General features: G+C 43.6%; 1 protein-coding gene across 2 annotated transcripts in view; it reads right to left on the bottom strand.

Moving 5' to 3' along the window:
- Positions 1–19,142, bottom strand: part of jag2b (jagged canonical Notch ligand 2b) — a 105,800-nt gene that overhangs the window by 38,674 nt on the left and 47,984 nt on the right. The window contains exons 6-11 of one of the 2 annotated variants that reach the window (XM_014145100.2): positions 16,591–16,721; positions 12,034–12,153; positions 11,636–11,749; positions 7,388–7,501; positions 3,011–3,124; positions 822–868 (exon numbers count right to left, since the gene is read on the bottom strand). In XM_014145100.2, the coding sequence (XP_014000575.1) occupies positions 822–868; positions 3,011–3,124; positions 7,388–7,501; positions 11,636–11,749; positions 12,034–12,153; positions 16,591–16,721 (640 nt within the window). The remainder of the gene's footprint in view (positions 1–821; positions 869–3,010; positions 3,125–7,387; positions 7,502–11,635; positions 11,750–12,033; positions 12,154–16,590; positions 16,722–19,142) is intronic. The other variant, XM_014145102.2, reaches the window with a different exon arrangement.

The raw sequence follows: 19,142 nt of genomic DNA, 5'->3' as shown, positions 1-19,142 counted from the left end.
GGAAATCTGTCCTTTGGTCTGATTGATCCAAATTTGCAATTTTTGGTTCCAACTGCCATGTCTTTGTGAAACGCTGAGTAGGTGAACAGATGATCGCCGCATGTGTGGTTCCCACCATGAAGCATGGAGGAGGTGGTGTGATTTGCTGGTGACACTGTCAGTGATTTCTTTAGAATTCAAGGAACACTTAACCAGCATGTCTACCAAAGCATTCTGCAGCGATACACCATCCCATCTGGTCTGCACTTAGTGGGACTATCATTTGTTTTTCAACAGGACAATGACCCAACACACCTCCAGAGTGATTGAGTGCTGCATCAGACAATCTGGCCTCCACAACCACCTGACCTCAACCCAATTGAGATGGTTTGGGACAGCAGAGTGAAGGATAAGCAACAAACAAGTACTCAGCATATGTGGGAACTCCTTCAAGACTGTTGGAAAAGCATTCCAGGTGAAGCTGGTTGAGAGAATGCCAAGAGTGTGCAAAGCTGTCATCAAGGCAAAGGGTGGCTACTTTGAAGAATCTAAAATATATGTTGATTTGTTTAAACATTTTTGGGTTAGTACACGATTCCATGCGTGTCATTTCATAGTTTTGATGTCTTCACTATTATTCTACAATTTAGAAAATAGAAAACATTAAGAAAAGCCCTTGAATGAGTAGCTGTGTGCAAACTTTTGACTTACTGTATATAGTTCAGAGTTGAACGTTTTACATGAAGTAATTACAGAAATGGTTGAGCAGGAAAAAAAGTGTTACATTATTCATTTATTTTCTGTGTGGCATCGAGTCACGAGGCCCAGAGAAGGGCGCATACCTTACAAGTCGCTCCATTCTGACATTGGCCGTGGCAGCCCTTGACATCTGAGGTAGGGGAGAGAAAGATGGTTACACACAGAAGGGTTTTTAATAACTATTGCATAAAAACAGACCCACCATTTTAATGTGCAATCAAGGCAGGTAATGTAGGTGTTTTTGTTAATGAATTGAAGACAGAAAGTTAGTCCTTGATTAGTCTTCTTTATGAACAAAGCAAACATAGTGCCTTCAGAAAGTATTCACACCCCTCTACATTTTTCCCACATTTTGTTACAGCCAATTAAAATTTTTTGTGGCCTACACACACACACACACCTTATAATGGAATTATGTTTTTCATTTTGCTTTATTAAGTTATAGGAAACCTAAAGTTCACAAGTAAACATTTAAAACAAGTCACATAATAAGATGCATGGACTCACCGTAAAATGCTATTTAACATGATATTTGAATGACTCCCTTATCTCCATACCCCACACACACGCAATTATCTGTAAGGTACCACCCTCAGAGAATTTCAAAACAGATTCAACCACAAAGACCAGGGAGGTTTTCAAATGCCTCGCAAAGGGCACCTATTGATAGATGGGTAAAAAATAAATAAAAAAGAAGCTGACATTGAATATCCCTTTGAGCATGGTGAAGTTATTAATTACACTTTGGATGGTGCATCAATGCACCCAGTCTCACTACAAAGAAACAGGTGTATTTTTAACTCAGTTGCCAGAGAGGAAGGAAACCACTCAGTGATTTCACCATGAGGCCAATGGTGACTTTAAAACAGTTGCAGAGTTTAGTGGCTGTGATGGGAGAAAACTGAGGATGGATCAACATTGTAGTTACTCCACGATAACCTAATTGACAGAGTGAGAAGAAAGCCTGTACAGAATAAAAATATTCCAAAACATGCATCCTGTTTGCAACAAGGCACTAAAGTAATACTGCAAAAAATGTGGCAAAGAAATTCCCTTTTTGTTAATGAATACAAAGCGATGTTTGGGGCACATATATTAGAACACATTACGGAGTACCACTCATATTTTCAAGCATAGTGGTGGCTGCATCATGTTATGGGTATGTTCGTAATCGTTAAGGACTGCTAAGTTTTTCAGGATAAAAAAAGAAACTGAATGTAGCTAAGCACAGGCAAAATCCTAGAGGAAAACCTGGTTCAGTTGGCTTTCCACCTGACACTAAGAGATTAATTCACTTTTCAGCAGGAAAATAACCTAAAACACGAGGCCAAATCTACACGAGCTGCTTACCAAATTAGACAATTTTGACTTAAATCTATGGCAAGACCTGAAAATGTTGCACAATCCAGGTGTGTCAAACTCTTAAAGCCAATTTATGCTTGATCCGAACATGTGGGTTGGAGGCACCTTATGGATGGTCGGTTGGTGCGATGCAATTATGGAGTATCCGGAGGCACGCAAAGGCCAAATTGAGCTCTGTACCGCATTGGCATGCGCCGGCCCCGAAAAAATGTAACAATGTGGAGGGCTCCTTAAAGCTCAGCATTGACATGATTGTGTTTATACTGGACCTCCCGTGCAAACTCGGTTCCTTGACAACTTCCTTCACAACGTGCAAGAAGTATAAATGCCCTGACTTCTGCACAGGCTGTATCACTGTAAATGCTGTAGGTCCACTGCAGAAATCAAACCAATCAGCGCCTTTTAGAGACTTACCCAGAAAGACCCACAGCTTTATATCGCTGCCAAAGGTGCTTCTACAAAGTATTGACTCAGGGGTGTGATTACTTAAGTAAAATTAGATATTTATGCATTTTCAATACATTTATGTTTGCAAATTGTCATTATGAGGGTAGAGTATAGATGGGTATTTTTTATATAGTTGATGCATTTTGGCTGTAACAAAATGTGGAATAAGTCAAGGGTTATGAATACTTTCTGAAGGCACTGTATGCAGTTGACAATAAGCTATACCCATCATGCAATAAAAACCACAGAGGAAAAGTTGGTGAGTTTTACAGAGACAGCTACGGAGATGGTGGCCTCTTTAGAAAGTGACAAAGCCTCGGCCGGAGGTGACAATGCTAGAACGTGCCAATGTGACGTCGCCCAAAGCCTAGAGACCGAGAGGAGTGGTAGAAAAACACAGATCAGTAGCAATAGAGAGAGCGAGAGAGACGGTGACGACAATAAAGGGGAAAGGAATACTGACTGATGTCACAGTTTTGTCCGGACCATCCTTGAAAGCAGTCGCAGTGATATCCGCCAATTAAGTTTTTGCAAGAGTAAGCGTTTATACACGGTTTCCCCACACACTCATTCGCATCTGTGGAGGCAGGACATGGGAGGGAGTCAGAGTCAACGGGTAAAGGGAGGAAAGAGAGGTGAGAGGTAAGAGGGATAGAGAGGTGAGAGAAAGATGAGTGAGAGGGGGAAGAAAGAGGTGAAAAGGCACATTGAAGCCCCACCACCACATCGGCACAAAAGGAGTCCACGAATGGGTCTTCTTGTCAGTCTCTCCCGCTTATAAGAAACTACAGTAAAGTACGGTACGAAACCACTTTACAATACAAAGGTTTGTGTAAAGCTCCCCTTCATTTTTGGCAAGTGGAGGGAAATGTATAAGCCTATTGTACTGGTGGGTGCAATACACTTATTATCCAGTCAGCCATTTTAGTCCAACAAGAAGAAGTTCCACTCTATCCCTGAATTCGAAATCGACCCCTAGTCCCTCCTCCTCCTACGCACACTACATGAGTGGCAAAGAGCTGCAGTCCACAACCTCCCCTTTTCATCTCCTCCACCTGTCCTCTCAACTCCCTCCATCCAGCTAACTTGTTTGGGCCTATCCCTTAGAAAAAAGCAGATGACACCTGAGACACTAATCTTTTTAAACCACCCCCTCCAAAAAAAAGAAAGCCCTGCTGCTTATTAGCACATTAAATATTCAGGAGGGGGGCTGTCCCTGGGAGCATGACCAGTCCACTGGCACACCTGTACTCTTCGAAACCCAAACATCCAACACTCAGGTAGTAAGGGGAGACCAGGTTACGGTTCCAGCTCCGTAAGGGGAGACCACAGGCTGGGTTTCGGGTCCCCCCGCCCCCAAGCTTGTTTCCAGGTCATAATCCTCTTTCTGGCACACCACGCTTCCTCTCAACAGGTACGAGTGGATAAATAAACAAAGAAAAGAAAAACGTGATGCGGGACTCTGGTCACAGACAATGGCACATGACTCGTGGTTATTGAGGTCCGAGTGTAGCGGTTGCCAAGCAGTTTCCGGTGTACATCGCTGTGCTCTGAAGGCACCCGCATCGTGTTGCAGACAGTAGCCATCTTAATTTGAGCAGCCCAGTGTAATGATGACCACAGGAGTAATGTAGACTCAATGGGGTGGAAGGAAGTACACACAAAAACACATACAAACAAATCATACAGGCTTGTACGGCTAGCGGTAGCATTGCTCATTGTAATGTGCTTGGATGCACATTATATTCCTGCAATGTCAATGGTTGCAATGTGAATGGACATGGCATTACTTCCTGTAATATGACTGGAAGGGAGGGGGCGGAGGGAGAGGCTGAGAATCAGTAAAGCACAGTGCACTACAGACTGCTATATCGGTCCATTAATACAGGACTAGCAAAGGCCCAGTACACTACTTTAGTGAAGAAAAAAAGGGGGGTGCGGAAGCACCCTCAGCACCCTACTTCCTGGGGCTATGGAAGAAACTATTGGTAATTGTCATGCGAGCGGACTCTCCACTGATCAATGGTGTACTTAAAAGGATAGTTCACCAAAAAGCTAATATTAGCGGAAGTAGCTAGATTCACAAATCCAAAGAATGATTGCCGTCTCTCGTCGTCGATAGACTTCCTTCATGGCAAGTAAGCAAATATGTACATTTGTAATTTGGATGACCTATCCCTTTAATGCCCAGGGGGAAAAAAAGTTGACCTAGAGTCATGTTTTTTTGACCAATCGATTGAGATATCTCCCCCTTTTTTTCTACCCAATTTCAATCTTGTCTCATCGCTGCTCGGGAGTCCCCCAAAACATAACCCGCGCTTCTTAACACACGCCCGCTTAACTCGGAAGCCAGATGCACCAGTGTGTCGGAGGAAACACTGTTCACCTGACAAGCGGTCAACCTGCAGGTGCCCGGCCCGCCACAAGGAGTTGTTAAAGCGTGATGAGCCAAGTAACCCCCCCCCCCCCCGGCCAAACCCTCCCTTAAGCCGGACAACGCCGGGCCAATTCCACGCCCCCCCTATGGGACTCCCGATCACGGCCGGTTGTGATACAGCCCGGGATCGAACCTGGATCTGTAGTGACACCTCTAGCACTGTGATGCAGTGCCTTAGACCCCTGTGCCAATCGGGAGGCCCGGGGTCGAAATGTTTTACTATGTATTTTCCCCTATATATAGACATACCCCATGTGTTTTAATAAAAATCAACGATATGTAGGCTACTGAGCTTGTCTAATGTTTTAGGCACACTGTGATTAAATAATTAATGACACACAAATGACTCAAGAGGGAGCCAAAGATCAAGATGGCCTAAACGGAAGAAAAAAAATCTGTTCCGGACTCTCCTCCAGCTGCTGCTGGCCTTCGCAGATTATGCCATTAACCTCTCTAGGGTATGTGGGACGAAATCGTCCCACCTACTCAACAGCCAGTGGAATCCCGTGGCGCGATATTCAAATACCTTAGAAATGCTATTACTTCAATTTCTCAAACATATGACTATTTTACACCATTTTAAACTGTTATGGATAGGGGGCAGTATTTTCACAGCTGGATAAAAAACGTACACGATTTAATCTGATTATTACTCCTGCCCAGAAACTAGAATATGCATATAATTATTAGCTTTGGATAGAAAACACTCCAATGTTTCTAAAACTGTTTGAATGGTGTCTGTGTATAAGAGAACTCATTTGGCAGGCCAAAACCTGAGAAGATATTGTACAGGAAGTACCCTGTCTGACCATTTCTTGGCCTTCTTTGCCATCTCTATCCATTACAAAGGATCTCTGCTGTTACGTGACACTTCCTACGGCTCACATGGGCTCTCAGAAGGCGGCAAAAAGCTGAATCGTGGCTTTGCAGGCTCTGGATGAAACAAAGTAGCGCGTTTGGGTAGTGGCTGGTTACAGTACTGTGAGACTCAGGCTCGTGCCCGCGTCGACCGAAAGCTTTCTTTTCCTTTGTCTGTTTACCTAAACGGAGATTCCCGGTCGGAATATTATCGCTTTTTTACGAGAAAAATGGCATAAAAATGGATTGTAAACAGCGGTTGACATGCTTCGAAGTACGGTAATGGAATATTTAGAAATCTTTTGTCACGAATTGCGCCATGCTCGTAACCCTTATTTACACTTCGGATAGTGTCTAGAACGCACGAACAAAACGCCGCTATTTGGATATAACGATGGATTATTTTGGACCAAACCAACATTTGTTATTGAAGTAGCAGTCCTGGGAGTGCATTCTGACGAAGACAACAAAGGTAATCAAACTTTTGTAATAGTAAAATCGGAGTTTGGTCAGGGCTAAACTTGGTCGGTGTCTAAATAGCTTGCCGTGATGGCTGGGCTATCTACTGAGAATATTGCAAAATGTGCTTTCACCGAAAAGCTATTTTAAAATCGGACATATCGAGTGCAGAGGAGTTCTGTATCTATAATTCTTAAAATAATTGTTATGTTTTTTTGTGAACGTTTATCGTGAGTAATTTAGTAAATTCACCGGATGTTTGCGGGGGGTATGCTAGTTCTGAACGTCACATGCTAATGTAAAAAGCTGGTTTTTGATATATGAACTTGATTGAACAAAACATGCATGCATTGTATGACATAATGTCCTAGGGTTGTCATCTGATGAAGATCAAAGGTTAGTGCTGCATTTAGCTGTGGTTTTGTTTTTTGTGACATTATATGCTAGCTTGAAAAATGGGTGTCTGATTATTTCTGGCTGGGTACACTGCTGACATAATCTAATGTTTTGCTTTCGTTGTAAAGCCTTTTTGAAATCGGACAGTGTGGTTAGATTAACGAGAGTCTTGTCTTTAAAATGGTGTAAAATAGTCATTTGTTTGAGAAATTGAAGTAATAGCATTTCTAAGGTATTTGAATATCGCGCCACGGGATTCCACTGGCTGTTGAGTAGGTGGGACGATTTCGTCCCACATAACCTAGAGAGGTTAACAGTAAATATAATACTGGTGAGCCATCCCCGTGGCCTCCGCAATGGATTAGTCCACTGAGACACGTGAGAATCAAGAAAGGTGTCTCGTGTGCCATACATTTTTTTATAAAATAAAATAAAAATGCTATGAGACTGCTTGACTAAAAAAAAAGAATCTTGGTTGATCAACAGCCTATCGACCAAAATTGATCAGTCGACTAAATGGGGTCAGCCCTACATTTACGTCATTTAGCAGACGCTCTACTTTAATGCCCTACTTTAATGGATTGTTGTAAAATCATTGTAGAGTCAGCTCTGACCGTAACATGTTTGGATGCACCACTGAGACACTCATGCAGTCTGATTTGGGTGGGGTGTGTGATCCGGGGGTCTTACCAATCTGGCAGGTCTTCCCACCCCACTGTGGGGGGCACACACACTCAAAGCCGTTCTCCAGATCGATGCATGTCCCACCCTGGGCACAAGGACTGGACGCACATTCGTCCATGTCTGAGTAAAACCAAAAACACAAAATTAAATAAAACAGCACAAACACATCCAAGTCAGTGTTCAACATTTAACAATACATAGCGTTTAATATGAAATAATGTGGTGACTAATTTCAAATGACATTGAAACAGTGGATGTTCATTTTTATGCAGATGATACTGTTCTTTATTCAAGTGTTAGTAGTGCATCTTCAGCATTTGAAAATGCCCAATGAGCATTTAACACCATATAACAATCTGTATGATTTGAAGCTGGTTCTGAATTCAGGTAAAACAAAATGCATGGCATTTTCTAATGCGAGGCATGTTACTAATCATGTCATTGCTACATTGGATGGACATACTATAGAGCAAGTCAAAAGGTACAAATATTTGGGTGTGGGGGTTGATGACAAGCTGAGCTTCACTGTTCATGAGGAGAACTTGATAAGGAAGCGCAAGCTGAAGATATGCCGGTAATTAAAACCTAAGGCTTGTTTTTATCTGGAGGCCAGGAAGGCACGATAAACATTACCGGCAGTCTTTAGATTTTAGTGAGATATATATACACACTGCTCAAAAAAATAAAGGGAACACTTAAACACAATGTAACTCCAAGTCAATCAAACTTCTGAAATCAAACTGTCCACTTAGGAAGCAACACTGATTGACAATAAATTTCACATGCTGTTGTGCAAATGGAATAGACAACAGGTGGAAATTATAGGCAATTAGCAAGACACCCGCAATAAAGGAGTGGTTCTGCAGGTGGTGACCACAGACCACTTCTCAGTTCCTATGCTTCCTGGCTGATGTTTTGGTCACTTTTGAATGCTGGCGGTGCTTTCACTCTAGTGGTAGCATGAGACGGAGTCTACAACCCACACAAGTGGCTCAGGTAGTGCAGCTCATCCAGGATGGCACATCAATGCGAGCTGTGGCAAGAAGGTTTGCTGTGTCTGTCAACGTAGTGTCCAGAGCATGGAGGCGCTACCAGGAGACAGGCCAGTACATCAGGAGACGTGGAGGAGGCCGTAGGAGGGCAACAACCCAGCAGCAGGACCGCTACCTCCGCCTTTGTGCAAGGAGGAGCAGGAGGAGCATTGCCAGAGCCCTGCAAAATGACCTCCAGCAGGCCACAAATGTGCATGTGTCTGCTCAAACGGTCAGAAACAGACTCCATGAGAGTGGTATGAGGGCCCGACGTCCACAGGTGGGGGTTGTGCTTACAGCCCAACACTGTGCAGGACGTTTGGCATTTGCCAGAGAACACCAAGATTGGCAAATTCGCCACTGGCGCCCTGTGCTCTTCACAGATGAAAGCAGGTTCACACTGAGCACGTGACAGACGTGACAGTCTGGAGACACCGTGGAGAACGTTCTGCTGCCTGCAACATCCTCCAGCATGACCGGTTTGGCGGTGGGTCAGTCATGGTGTGGGGTGGCATTTCCTTGGGGAAATGCACAGCCCTCCATGTGCTCGCCAGAGGTAGCCTGACTGCCATTAGGTACCGAGATGAGATCCTCAGACCCCTTGTGAGACCATATGCTGGTGCGGTTGGCCCTGGGTTCCTCCTAATGCAAGACAATGCTAGACCTCATGTGGCTGGAGTGTGTCAGCAGTTCCTGCAAGAGGAAGGCATTGATGCTATGGACTGGCCTGCCCGTTCCCCAGACCTGAATCCAATTGAGCACATCTGGGACATCATGTCTCGCTCCATCCACCAACGCCACGTTGCACCACAGACTGTCCAGGAGTTGGCGGATGCTTTAGTCCAGGTCTGGGAGGAGATCCCTCAGGAGACCATCCGCCACCTCATCAGGAGCATGCCCAGGCGTTGTAGGGAGGTCATACAGGCACGTGGAAGCCACACACACTACAGCCTGTAGTGTGGTTTTCCACTTTAATTTTGAGTGTGACTCCAAATCCAGACATCCATGGGTTGATAAATTGGATTTCCATTGATTATTTTTGTGTGATTTTGTTGTCAGCACATTCAACTATGTAAAGAAAAAAGTATTTAATAAGATTATTTAATTCATTCAGATCTAGGATGTGTTATTTTAGTGTTCCCTTTATTTTTTTGAGCAGTGTATATAGATATGCAGGCCTCAACCACTACCCTGAGCACACTTGATTCAGTATATCATGCAGTCCTCGGGTTCATTATCAATCAAAAACGTCTAACACATCCTTGTGATTTCTACAGCGCTGTGAGCTGGTCGTCATTGACCTTGCAGTCTTAAACACTGATATACACTGATTTATAAGGCCATAATTGGGTAAAATGACATTTTTTTATCAGTTCAGTGAATTATTATTAAAATTTGTCCCATTCTCATTTGCTTTTAACAGTAGCAAGAAATAGAACAAGTCATAGTAGAAATAGCTTTAGTTACTCAAGTCCATGGTCCTGGAATTCTCTCATGTACATTTTAAAAAGTTGATAATTGGCCAAGTTGGTGGAGTTTAAAAACACTTGGTCAATGTAAATATCATAGAAGAGTAATTGTCTTTAGGTCAGCTATTTTTTTAGTTATGACATGCGTTTCTTTACGTAATATTTAACTGTTGTACTGTATGTGTCTATAGATTTGTTCAATGTTGTGTTAGTGCATGCAAGTTATTTTGTCTGAAACTTTGTTCCCCCTGCTGCTGTTGGACCAGGTCTCTTGAAAAATAGATTTTCTCAATGAATAAAACCTGTAGGCCAAGGCTGTGGGTTCAATTCCTGCAGCGATCACAGGTCAAAAATACAGGCATTCAATGTACTGTTAGTCGCTTTGGATGAGATTGTCTGCTAAGAGGCATGTACGACATTTTTAGATAATCACCTCCCCTATCAAACAAAGGTAGAAAAACTCCAGTAATTTTCTCAAAATAACCAGGTTTTGAGGATTACTGGGGGTCCTGCTAATTCCGTCCTGATTCCAGTAAACGTCCAAAGATTGATAGTATATCAAAACGCTACCCTTCGCTACAATTCACCTCCGGCATCTTGTTAAAGCGTACCTGAGCTCACTGGTGCAGAGGTGTTGGCTAACTGCATTTAATTATTTTAAAGTGACCAAAGCCTATTTTCAGGAGCTTGTTGCCAGAGAAAGCATCAATAACTTATAGCAGCACCACATTCTAAGAGTCTTACGCAGTCACTGAGAAAGAGGTAGGGAGTGAGAGAGCAATAAGATAGTTAAAGTGGGAGTCCAAGAGATGCAGTTGAGAGCGAAAGAGCGCGAAAGACATGAATGAGATGTTAGAGGTAGAGTCAGAGATGCGAGAAAGAGAAAAGACAAATAAAGCAAGAGCAATAGAGAAAGCAAAAGAGCAGGGAGAGAGAAAGCAAAAGAGCAGGGAGAGAGAAAGCAAAAGAGCAGGGAGAGAGAAAGCAAAAGAGATCGAGAGGGAAGTCTGTCATGGTAGCATAACACGATTAGCATAATCCAGGCCCTGGCAGATTAGCTGCTATTAAAGCCCTCTCCTTGCACTTCTGATACGGGCATGGAGAAACACAAACACGCTGCACTTCTGTAATCATACAGTCACTCTACCATCAAAAGTGCAGGACTTTAAGCCAGATAGCTACACACCTTGGGGGACTAGGGAAAGCACCTTGATGGGACAGGTAGGGGTGAGGGGGGCACACATTTTGTGTATGTGTGGAAGGTGCAGCGTATTCTCCACACCATGGCACCAATGCGGCCTGGTTCAAAGGGAGGGCAGATTATGCAAATCACCCCTCCGGGTGCATCTTCTGCCCGAAGGGTGTCTAATCCTGGCCCCTATGAAGCCGGGGCCCCCCCACAGGAGCGCGCACACACACACACACACTCTACTGCAGGGATGGCCACCAAGGAGAGGGAAGGGGTTAAAAGGAAGAAGAGTGGGACGGGCTAGCTAGATGGAGAGAAAACAAGTCACAGGCCATATTCCAATACTTTCAAAATGCATGATAAGACTAGGAATTGGCGCTATAAAATATGATCCTAGATATGTGGTTTAGGGGCAACTTCCACAGGAGCTGTTGGAACAATGCCAAGGTTGACCGTATTGAGCTCGGAGGGAAACGCAAGCATCACAGAGGAAAAGGAAAGAGTTGGAGGAGAAGGTACAGATATGGAGGGAGATGTTTAAGACAAAAAGGGGTGGTGTTCTCACCGTTGGCGCAGGTGGGCCCCTCCCATCCCGGAGGGCAGTGGCACTCGAAACCAGACGGGACCTCGTGGCACGTGCCGCTGTTGGCACATGGGTCGGACACACAGGCGTGCTCAGCTGTAGAACACACACGCAGATACACAAACACATCACTATACAAACGAGCAGGTCAACATCTGGGAAAAGTCCTAAAGGGGTCAAAATGGAACCGGGCCTTTAAGGCCACCTGGAGTGGTAACTAGGGGAAGAGGGCGGGGGTCAAATGTGAACGGGCCTTTAAGCCCTTCCAAAGTATTTGTGAAAAACATGGAGGTAGCCAGCGTGGAGCTAGGATCTAGGGGAAGAAAGAGAGCTGGACCTTTAAGCCTTTTTGAGTAGTAGCTTGTATTCTGGTGTCTCACCTATCTCACAGGTCTTGCCAGAGTAGCCGTCGGGACAGGCACAGCGATACTCATCCGGCTCCGTGTTCATGCAGGTCCCGCCGTTCACGCACGGCTGGTGTCTGCCACAGTAGTTCAGATCTGGGCATGAACACACAAAACACAGATTAGGAACACCAAATCAAGCCCCCCCCCCCCCCTTATAATTCTGGTTCTCTACATGCTAGCAGTTGTGCAGGCATCCTGGGCATAGTCAGCACACCAAATTCGAGCCCCCACCAGACACTGTGTGCAGATGTGAAATGACTGGAAAGGTGTAAGCCTATCCTGAAGGCAAGACGAAGCTAAAGTATTCCCATATAGCGCATTTTTAAATACTGTTCAGTTCTACCAAAAAAGATTTGTCTAGAGGCTAGGGGAATTTAGATTTGGTAAGCACACGTCCCAAACAGCGCAAAAGGGGTGCACCATATAAGGGAGAAGGGTGCCATTTGGGACACAGCCCAAAGTTAGCCAACATACTACTACGATGTATCAAGCCCCGAGGCTGTTCTGTTTTTCCCCCCTAAAGGCCTTGAATAAATAAAGAGGGATTGGACCCCACTAGGGACCTGTGGGCCTCCTCTCAGAAAGTACACAGTAACTGAGGGCAGAGGGAGGATCGGGTTTCCCCATGGCCACTACAATAAGGTCTTGACACCAGTATCCTATCAGCAGTGACTATCACTATGCTAACTTCACCCTAAGAAGCTCGACAGACTGTACACAATGATTTGGAGTGTAATGCAGTATGAGAAAGTCATTTTTCATCACAAAATGGGTGGCTCCTTGTAGTAAGTAGTCCTGCCTATAGGCTTTGCATCATATAAGCAGTCTACTGTTCAAACTATAATTCAAACGTTGTAGCCTACTGGCAGGCACAAAACAAGGTAATGTAAAACAAACCTCACCTTTCATTACAAGTAGCTATTATGTAAATATGCAGTTGGTTCTCTTTCAAATTAGCTTACAGTAGTGATGTTTTCAAAGTGATTGCCTTTACCACAAAATGGGAAGACAAAGAACAATGAGAATCTCTGCCATTGCCCCCTTGTGAATGTTGCCATCAGGGAGTCCAGGAATGCATGCATGCATGCAAAAAAATAAATAAAAAAAAATAAAATAAAAAAAGACTCCACACCCAAGTATAATAATGGCGTGAAGTGGAGCGATTAACAAATATACAATTACTATGTGTTAGGCGTTTATGCTAACAGCTACAGGGATTTCCTCAGCTGTAACCATCAGTATCAACTCAAATAAGTGCCCAGTACCCTGTTAGCAGTAACACTAACAAAAAAGTTGCATTACTACTGTCACTATGTACTAGCCGTTTTGTGTGTTTATATAACTATGCCAACAGCTAGACGGACATCCCTTTGCAGTAGCCACCAGTTTCCATCTCCACCACTCATTAGCGGGGCCTGATTGTCAGCTCTGGTTAGAGGTTTCCTCTAGGATCAGTTTCCCCTTGCCAACTCCGAAGCTTAAGTATTACACGGGGTAAAGAGACAAAACTGATCTTAGATTCATTATCTATGATGCAACTTCAAAAAAATGGTCAAGCTTTGGGCCCGTGTCCCGATAGCGATGGAACTTAGGCTTACTAATTGTTAAAACAATGCATTTTTCCCCACAACGGCCAAAGACGTAACGTGCGTTCCCCAAATCTCCAACAGAACTTTGGCTAAGTAAGTCATTAAGGCAGTGTCGATACTGATAGGATCGAAAGAAAGGCAACGCTGCTCTCAGATGAGCTTTCTACATTGAATTCTTACCTTAACATAATTATTCCACAATACTGACGATGGATCAGCTCCTAGAGAGATATTACCTATGGCTGCAAATATTGCGGCGGCTTATTCTAATGCTTAACCTATAACAACACATTAACTCAAGATTTGGCACATTGCACATGTGGTTACCTAACATGAAATACATTGCGGTAGAAATTGGACAGCCTACAAATAACAAAATAAATGTCATCAAATTACATCTTTTAATTCAGTCATCTCGGATTTCATTTGATGCATATTTTTATGCTTTGCTTGTAACAATTGCAACGACATCAGCAACTTTGTATTTGTAGTCAACTTCATTGTGAAGTTATCGGCAGTCACAGAAAGACATGTTGATTCTGTTTAGTGGAGATTTTCGGTGTATAAAATGAAGTGGTAGGGAAAAAACGCATCTAGCGGCGGACTTAACCGTTCTACGAGTGATCTGAGACAGTCTGTAAATAACAAGCTTTTTCAACTGCAACTTTAATAAATGGTTTTGGGAAACACTGCGCCGTCGAAGGTTCTCACAATGAACTTAGCCTTAAGATGCATTTGGGAAATCAGGCCATTTTCTACTTTAATTTGTGCATTATGAATAGGGAACAAACTAACAAAAACAGGTCCAGGATCAGTTACTAAGGGGATTGGTTTGTCTCCACAGCAACCGGCAATGCTGACGCCGCAACAAGCAGCAAATCTGCTTGTTGTAAGAGGCAGTAATGCTATTTGTTACGGTGCAATGGTTTTGCGTCTCTGGCACTAGTGGGCATGCTCTGGTCATGGCAGCAATGTTCCAACATCTAGTGGAAAGCCTTCCCAGAAGAATGGAGGCTGTTATAGCAGAAAAGAGGGGGACCAACTCAATATTAACACCCTTGATTTTGGAATGACATGTTCAACGAGCAGGTGGCCAGATACTTTTGGTAATGTAATGCATGCATTTATGTACTGTTGAAGTCGGAAGTTTAAATACACCTTAGCCAAATACATTTAAACTCAGTTTTTCACAATTCCTGACATTTAATCCTAGTAAAAGGATCACCACTATTTTGAGAATGTGAAATGTCAGAATAATACGAGAGAATGATTGATTTCAGCTCTTATTTCTTTCATCACATTCCCAGTGGGTCAGAAGTTCACATACACTCAATTAGTATTTGGTATCATTGCCTTTAAATTGTTTAACATGGGTCATGATGTTTCAGGTAGCCTTCCACAAGCTTCCCACAACAAGTTGTGAATTTTGGCCCATTCCTCCTGACAGAGCTGGTGTACCCGAGTCAGATTTGTAGGCCTCCTTGCTCGCACACGCTTTTTCAGTTCTGCCCACACATTTTCTGTAGGGTTGAGGTCAAGGCTTTGTGATGGCCACACCAATACCTTGACTTTGTTGTCCTTAAGCCATTTTGCCACAACTTTGGAAGTATGCTTGGGGTCATTTGCAAGACCCATTTGCAACCAAGCTTTAACTTCCTGACTGATGTCTTGAGATGTTGCTTCAATATTGCCACAATCTTCCTACCTCATGATGCCATCTATTTTGTGAAGTGCACCAGTCCCTCCTGCAGCAAAGCACCCCACAACATGCTGCCACCCCCATGCTTCACGGTTGGGATGGTGTTCTTCGGCTTGCAAGCCTCCCCCTTTTTCCTCCAAACAGTTCTATTTTGTTTCAAACCAGAATACATTTCTCCAAAAAGTACAATCTTTGTCCCCATGTGCAGTTGCAAACCGTAGTCTGGCTTTTTTATGGCGGTTTTGGAACAGTGCTGAGCAGCCTTTCAGGTTATGTCGACATAGGACTCATTTTACTGTCGATATAGATACTTTTGTACCCGTTTCCTCCAGCATCTTCACAAGGTCCTTTGCTGTTGTTCTGGGATTGATTTGCACTTTTTGCACCAAAGTATGTTCATCTCTAGGAGACAGAACACGTCCCCTTCCTGAGCGGTATCATGGTTGCGTGGTCCCATGATGTTCATGCTTGCGTACTATTGTTTGTACAGATGAACGTGGTACCTTCAGGCATTTGTAAATTGCTCCCAATGAAGAACCAGACTTGTGGAGGTCTACAATTATTTTTCTGAGGTCTTGGCTGATTTCTTTTGATTTTCCCATGATGTCAAGCAAAGAGGCACTGAGTTTGAAGGTGGCTCCAGATACTCAACTAGTCTAAAGGCAAGTTTTATTGCTTCTTTAAAATCAGCACAACAGTTTTCAGCTGTGCTAACAATTTTAAGTGTTTTCTAATTATGAATTTGCCTTTTAAAAGGATAAACTTGGATTTGCTAAGAACGTGCCACTGGAACATGCGTGATGGTTGCTCATAATGGGACTCTGTACCCCTACGTAGACATTCCATTTAAAACAAAATCTGCCGTTTCCAGCTATATAAGTAATTTACAACATTAACAATGTCTACACTGTATTTCTGACCAATTTGATGTCATTTTAATAGACACGTTTTTTTGCTTTTCTTTCAAAAACAAGAACATTTCTAAATGACCCCAAACTTTTGAACGGTAGTGTATACACACACAGTATAATATGCGCATGCATCCAAACTGGTCATGCTCAGTACGTATTCCATGCCACCTTTCTGTTTCATGCACCAGGTATTGTCGTCAGACCTCAATCCCAAATGACTGGGAAAGACTGGCATCTACCTGGGTGGAAACGTCCCTTTTAAAATGTACATTATTTGACTTGATTTCACTTAAAATGCAAGCCATGGTATGCATGTGCGCCTATGCCTTACCTTTGTCACACAGCAGGCCTCCCCAGTTACGCTCACAGCTACATTGCCAGGGTATGACACAGGTCCCGTGAACACAGCCTGGGTAGGGGACACACTCGTCACAGAACTGGCCCTGCCAGCCATAGTTGCACCTGTGGAGATCAAGGGCAAGCGCCATCAACACACGCATCATGTTCATTAGTACACGCAATAAAAAATGGTTAACAGAATGAGCATTTCTCATGGGACAAGTCCAGGTAGACAACGTTTCAGTAAGTTTTCCGCGGAAAAAGTCAGGCTATTGTCAATCCCAAACCAATCCTTCAACCCTTTGGCTGCACTTGTGTGGATCTGAGAGGATTGAATAGGTGTAAAGCATTGTATGAATAAGCTCGCCTTTTCCTTCTAATAGGCAAGGTGGAATTGTAGAGATAATGCTTAGAGCTATACAACCCTTTCAAATCTACACAAGTGCATAGGGGGTAGGAGCTTAGTTGGGATTGGGCGAAAGAGCAAGTAATTCTAAATGAATCCAACCTCTTTTCACCCAGCCCTCCATCCATCAAGGCCTTGTGCCAACTAATCTTAGCAGAACATTCCAGGGCACTAGAGGTTAAGAATACTTCCATAGGGGCCAATACCGTTGGGGGGAGGTTCCTAGGCTGTGGCGGTACGCGGTGTGTGTGGTGAGTCAAAGCATCAGCGCGTGTGCGCACCAATCATCATTTCACACAGCAGCACCCTGCTATTCCAAGGCCAGTGGTTTTCCGATACGGAGCAGTCAGTCAGCCCAGCTGTCTTGTCAGTTTTGGAGCTGCTGGGGGTATTTTGAGCCTTGCTCTCCTGCAGCACTGGCACGTCCAGCTGCTGCTCCTCTCACAGGCAAGGTCTTCATAACTCTGCTAGCCACATACCTAGCATGCTGCTCCTCCACTGTATAGGAGGCTTGAGAAGTGTCCTGTTAGCAGTAGCTCAAACACAAGCACAACATTACCAATTGCAGCAGTGCTAATATTTATGCTAACCGCTAGAGCAGAGTTGCCAAACTCATTTTGCCCCGCGGGCCGCATTGTCTCCACCAAGGTCCGGAGGGCTGCACTTAAAATGTATTATATTTCCTCACTGTCAAAATTTGCTTTTAGCTTTCATTTTGATAACTGTTAGCAAGCTAGACAGCGTGAAAAGACTAACAATGTAGGTAAATTATCCTTTCTACACAGTTTCAATTTGTTCATTTCGATGTGGGACGGATTGAACGGGCTTGCGGGCCACATGTTTGACACCCCTGCCAAGAAGGATATGACCTTGCTGTAAGGCTAATTCTACGCTAACAGGGGTAAAATTCCTCATGCTAACAGTTCGTTAGATCTTTTGCACGGTTGCAGTCAGTTAATTTGCATCGGAGGCCAGTCAACCGTTTCCCTTCTTCCATTGTCGTCATGGTAAGAGCATAAATAGAGTAAGATTGAAGCTATGTATTTCAAAGTCAAAGGGTTTAGACATTTAGGCCCATTCTCTATTTATACACTTTATGCAGCAATATATAGCCATTTACTTTTTTAAATCCAGACTCAAATTCAAATGTATTTCTAACACTCATTATAAATGTGCTTTACAGTAGTAGACCCCAAAGAGCAGACAGAAACAAACTGCTTAGCTTCACTATAGCTGTGAATGTCTCCAGCCTACACATCAAATATGGCTCCAGTCCAAATCCACCTCTAATGACTCCTTTGAGGTATCCAAAATAGCCCCTGCCCCCCCTTCTCCCACTGGAGATCTCTTTCCAAACTCTGTGTGCCTACGAGGCTGCCCAAGGGCGATTGCGTGTATATTTAAACTTAAGTGTACACTCGGCTCATGGGGTTGCCAGGTTACTCGTTTACTAGTAGTATCACATAGTATATTTCCAAAACCCTATAGAGACCAATTTTTCACATTTGTTTTTTTCTTCTTCAGAAATGAATGCTTATGGGTACCTTTGTGTCTGTAAAATATGACTATTATTAGATTTTAGATTAAAATGGGTTGTCACAAAACATAAATATCCATTGTGAAAATTACATTCCAGCTAAACGTGTATTTTACATACAGATCTTATATTACTGTGTGATATATCTCCGCAAAAAATGAAACGTCCTCAATGTCAACTGCGTTTATTTTCAGCAAACTTAACATGTGTAAATATTTGTATGAACATAAGATTCAGACAAACTGAACAAGTTCCACAGACATGTGACTAAGAAATGGAATAATGTGTCCCTGAACAAAAAGGCAGAGGAGGGGGGGGGTCAAAATCAAAAGTAAGTCAGTATCTGGTGTGGCCACCAGCTACATTGAGTACTGCAGAGCATCTCCTCATGGACTGCAACAGATTTGCCAGTTGTTGCTGTGAGATGTTGCCCCACTCTTCCACCAAGGCACCTGCAAGTTCCCGTGCTCAATGGGATTGAGATCCGGGCTCGTCGCTGGCCATGGCAGCACACTGACATTCCTGTCTTGCAGGAAATCACGCACAGAACGAGCAGTATGGCTGGTGGCATTGTCATGCTGGAGGGTCATGTCAGGATGAG

The sequence above is a fragment of the Salmo salar genome, chromosome ssa15 (assembly GCF_905237065.1).
Source record: "Salmo salar chromosome ssa15, Ssal_v3.1, whole genome shotgun sequence".
In the NCBI taxonomy this organism is placed as follows: Eukaryota; Metazoa; Chordata; class Actinopteri; order Salmoniformes; family Salmonidae; genus Salmo; species Salmo salar.
Note: the sequence above shows the minus strand (reverse complement) of the source record. Positions and strands in the feature narration are given on the sequence as shown.